The sequence below is a fragment of the Oxyura jamaicensis genome, assembly GCF_011077185.1.
Source record: "Oxyura jamaicensis isolate SHBP4307 breed ruddy duck chromosome 4 unlocalized genomic scaffold, BPBGC_Ojam_1.0 oxy4_random_OJ82936, whole genome shotgun sequence".
Classification (NCBI taxonomy): domain Eukaryota; kingdom Metazoa; phylum Chordata; class Aves; order Anseriformes; family Anatidae; genus Oxyura; species Oxyura jamaicensis.
In genome coordinates, this window is record NW_023303864.1 from 1 (window position 1) to 4,856 (window position 4,856).

The following is a 4,856-nucleotide window of genomic DNA, read 5'->3' on the forward strand; positions in this document are numbered from 1 at the left end:
TGGAGCCTTCTCATCTTCAGGCTGAACATCCCCAGCTCTCTCGGCCTTTCTACATAGGAGAGATGCTCCAGCCCCTTGATCATCTTTGTCGTTCTCCTCCGGACCCATTCTAACAGATCCACATCCTTCTTGTGCTGCGGGCCCCAGACCTGGACACAGTATTCCAAGTGGGGCCTCACAGTAGAGTGGGACAATCTCATCCCTTGACCTGCTGGTCATCCCTCTCTTGATGCAGCCCAGGATGCAGTTGGCCTTCTGGGCTGCAAGCGTGCTCTGCTGGCTCACGTCAAGCTGTTTGTCCACCAGAACCCCCAAGTCCTTCTCAGCAGGGCTACTCTCAATGAGTTCTCCCAGTCTGTACTCCTGTCTGGGATAGCTCTGACCCAGGTGCAGCAGCAGCTTGCACTTAAGACTTGTTGAACCTTCTCACTGTCAAGCTTTCCCACTACTGCACCTCAAAGTGCTTCATCAGACCACTGTACATTTTAAAATGACTCTCGCTTCCTGTACAAGATTAGCTAGTCTGGGAAGACTGACAGTGGGGGAGGCTACATGATTTCTCCAAGGTCAGGCTGTAAGAATGCTGGGGAGCTAATGCTCTTAGCTGCATCTTCTGGCTACTAGTCCTGAATGCTTTAATTGCAAGGCTACAGTTCTTCCCACTAAACTTATTCATCCCAGTGTATCACTAGGCAGACTCTGCACCAGCTCTTAGTAACTTGTTTTAAAAACCCTGTATTTGTGGACTAGTAACTCTTGAGGATCAGCATACTGTATCTTACTAACAATATCAGACAACAGTGGAAGTTGAAACAGTTTGAAGAGTAGACTATTATGTTATTACATCAGCACTACAAAGGTTCTTCCAAACACACACATTACTTAAAAAATGCATGAGAGAAGAGCAGTTAGTAGATATTACAAATATTGGTAGATACCTTGGTCAAACTATTACAGAAATAACAGTTTGAAAACTAGTCCTGATTTTTTCACATCATAGCACAAGGCACAGAGAAATAAATAAATTTCATAGTTCAGGGACAAAGTCTTGCCCACAGCATTACTTACTTTGTATTAAGAGACTTCCACTCATCTCTCACTGGCTGATCAAGCAGAGACATCATGGAATAATTATACAACATGAGACCATCAGGGTCATCTGTCTGACCTGGGAGTTTCCCAAGAGGAAAGTCTTTCCATTGTATTTCATCTGGGTAAAAACACAGTACATAAACAAGAAGTCTGAGTTCACCAGAGAGACTTTCAAAAAGCAAGACTCCCCCCAGATCCAAAAACACTATCTCGTGCAACTCAGCAAACATGAGCAATCTCAGGTACTCAGCAAAAATAAGACTGACCTATAGTTTTAACTAATTTTCTTTCTAACCTTATTAGTTCTTTCAAAGAAAGTCTCTATACCTTGTGAGACAATAGGAACACATCTGGAGTCAGGCATGATCACGCTATCTACACAGTACAGCTTATTCAAACCACTGTGAGGCAATGTCCATTGAAAGAAGCCTCCCACTATTCTAGAGCAACCCTTAATACTTACCTCTGTCATTAAAGCATACTTTTGTTTGAAACTGACATACTGATTACTATACGCTAATTTAAAATTCACTTTGAAAAGGTTTATAAAAATATTCACTCTGCATATTCCTGTAAATGGAAAAGGCAATTTTCACACATATGAAGATACAAAACAGCACCTTTGCATCATTCATCCAGTGAAACTGCACATAAGCTTCTTTAGGGCTCACTGTGATTAGCAGCTACACAGCAACAGTAGCTTCTTCTTGATTTTGTGACCTGAAGCCACAAAAGCAGAAGGGTAGAAAGCTAGGGAAGCCGAATTAACTAATAAAGCAATTCCGGTCAGGCAGGTAGGCTGTGATAAGATGGCAAAGGAAAAAATTATGACAATGTCTTGGAAATTCTGCTGTTTGTTTTTAAAGATACCTACTGCTGTTTCCTCTCCATTACTTCACATTTTTTAAATTTTGTTTCCAATGAGGGCCAGAAACTGTACAATGGGAAACCATCCATCACAACTGGTAACATCAGTGACTCCATTCCTTTATACTTTACATCATGATGCCAAACTTTCATAGGCAGTTCCCAACAGGGAAATTCCCTTTTAAATTTCATTTTGATTTCACATCTAACTAAATTAAAGATACAAATTATGTATCATTGTTTTGACACTAAGATTTCTTATACCTACTTGCTTTCTTTATACCAGAACGCTCATCTCTGTACAATGAAGATTGTACAATGAAGACTGAAGCTGACAGAAGACTTCAAAAGATAAGGCACTCTACTTCAGAGAGCCAGCGATAATTACACAGACTATTTGAGACCCTTGGTAATAACATAAAACTTGGACCCTTCTCTCTGACAGAAAACAATTTGTTTTGGTTAACTGACATCTGTCCAGAAACCCAGACTTTGCCTTAAAGTACCAGCACATTTATTCATTTTTTTCTTTTATGTCTTTCCTGGGCATTTAATAGAACTAAACCTCCTGACATATAACGTTGGTTTCTAAATGTTATAATTTCACAATTTTAAAAGTGCAGAAATAGTATTTGATAATATCCAACTCAACTGTAAGGCAAATTACAGTTAGATACAATGAACAGGCTGAGCCTTCTCTTCGGAGAGCAACTTAGTAAATAGCTGATGTATCACGTCATTACAGTGGTTTTAGTTTTCAATTTGTTTAAGGATGGTAACTACACATCCTTGATGTTATTCAAACAGAAATTAAATTTACCCACAACCAACTACATAAACGCAATCTTCATGAAAATCTTGTGGTTCCAGACACAATGTGCGTTCCTTTGGCAAAAGATCTGCTTGCTCAGAACCAAAGTCACTGATGTAGAGGACAATTTTGCTTCTGTTCTCAAAACATCCATCTCTAACAAGTTGTTCACATCAGCACAGCTAAGCTGAACTGTTTAGGCAGATCCTACCTTCCTGTCCTCCTGTCCTTTTTTTTTTTTTTTTTTTTTAAACTTGGGAAATCTTCCCTGTGAGTGAGGTACAAGAGTTCTTTGTCTTCCAATGCCTGCATTTTTCTTCTTTCTTTAAATACCGCTTTGCATCTAACTCCTCTACACCACCTCCTTTTCCTGTCTTTAAGTCCCTCCAGAAACCACTCATCCAAAAATTTTCTTAGTTGTTGAATCCTCCATCCCAATGAAAGTATAGCTACTGTATGGAAGCTAAGAGAACACTGGATAACTCGTTATTCACTCTACAAACTTCTTGCCTTGCTTCCAACTCTTGCTTGCTACTGTGTCATGATTGCAATTTACCTGGAGCTTGGAACTTCTGAGAACCTGACTGTTGTTTTCAAATGCAGTCCAACTGAGCTTTCCAATATCCCTAATTCTGACAAAAAAAAGGTTAAGAAATATCTTTGTTTTCTTTGCCATTCACAGCTGGCAGATGCACTGTCCCATCAACTGGATACGTGGTGAAGTTTTAAACACTGAGTTTGGAGAAGCCTGATAAAAAAGTTACTGAAGAAGTAACAATATGCTCTGGGAAAAAAACACAGTATTTTAAGAGCTTTTAGGGAGAGATGACACATGCACATAATCAGAAGACTGGAATAAAAGCAGTTTTCAGGGATTTGACATTTAAATTATTTTGAAGCACACTTCAGTTCTGGTCAGGCCCAGAGGGCTGACATGCCTTTGCATTTCACTTAGACCATCTTAACTACTTGTAAACATTAAATCTTATAAAAACTCTTTTTACCTGCAATGATCTGCCATGCAGAACCTTGCAGTGCTGCCTTTTTCTCAGCAATAGCCACCATGTTATCAGAATGAGCAAGTCCTTCCAAATGATTTGTTTCAGTTATCATCTCTTCTTCCTCCTCGTCTACTTCCTGTACACCATCATCTTTCTCCAGAACATCTTCTTGATTCTCTGCAGCCTGCCCTTCACTTTTAACCTGATTTTCATGCCTCGCCCTCCACTGTAAGCTTTCTATAGTGTAAATTGGCTGTTCACTGTAGTTTGACAAGAGGCCTGGACTGGACAATGGACCACCTCCTTCCGTGTAAATGGATGTGAGATAGAGAAGGTTCTTCCGTGAAGAACGTGGCAAACGAGGTCTCATGCTTGTTAGGATCCTAGAAAGGAAAAGGGCAATGTAAAAATTTTAAAAGCAAAAAGAGAAGCTAAATGAAGGTTTATCAAGCTGAGCAGTCTTTTAAGCGTGAGCTTCCTCATATATCTCCACTAAAAGGCAAGTTTGATTATTCCTAAGTAGTGGATGTTGGAATACTCCTTCTTTGTGATTAAAATTAAAGACGTGGGATACTTCTAACTGAATTTGCTATTTTTACGTGAAAAAGGTGCCACCTGTGCTAAACCTATACCACCTGCATAAGCAATTACATCTCTGCTACTAAATCACTTTTCTTCTAAGTTGCTTTCTTAATAAATCCACAGATAATTTCCAATTTCATTCCAAAGGCACAATTCTTTTAAGTTCTCCTTCTTGTAGAATCAATAGGGAGATGAGCAGCAACAAGCAGGGTTTTATACACATCTGGAATCACAGAGTAGCTCAGGTTGGAAGGGACCTTAAAGATCACCTAGGTCCAACCCCCCTGCCATAGGCAGGGCTGCCACACACTAGATCAGGTTGGCCAGGGCCTCATCTAACCTGGTCTTGAACAATTCCAGGGATAGGGCATCCACAGCCTCTCTGGGCAACCTGTTCCAGTGCCTTCACCACCCTTACCGTGAAGAATTTCCTCCTAACATCTAATCTAAACCCCCCCCCCTTTTCCTGTCATTATCTGAGCAAAGAGTTGCTCTCCATCTTT

The 4,856-nt window shown here is 40.2% G+C and overlaps 1 protein-coding gene across 1 annotated transcript; it reads right to left on the minus strand.

The window, feature by feature from the left end:
- Nucleotides 1-184: 184 nt before the first annotated feature.
- On the minus strand, nucleotides 185-4,298 carry LOC118157227 (ribosomal biogenesis protein LAS1L-like). The gene is made up of 2 exons (XM_035311489.1): nucleotides 3,775-4,298; nucleotides 185-1,210 (listed from the first exon to the last, which is right to left on the minus strand). Exons 1-2 carry the CDS (start codon nucleotides 4,139-4,141, stop codon nucleotides 1,065-1,067), a joined length of 513 nt encoding a protein of 170 aa, XP_035167380.1. The 5' UTR covers nucleotides 4,142-4,298; the 3' UTR covers nucleotides 185-1,064.
- Between the last annotated feature and the right edge of the window lie 558 nt (nucleotides 4,299-4,856).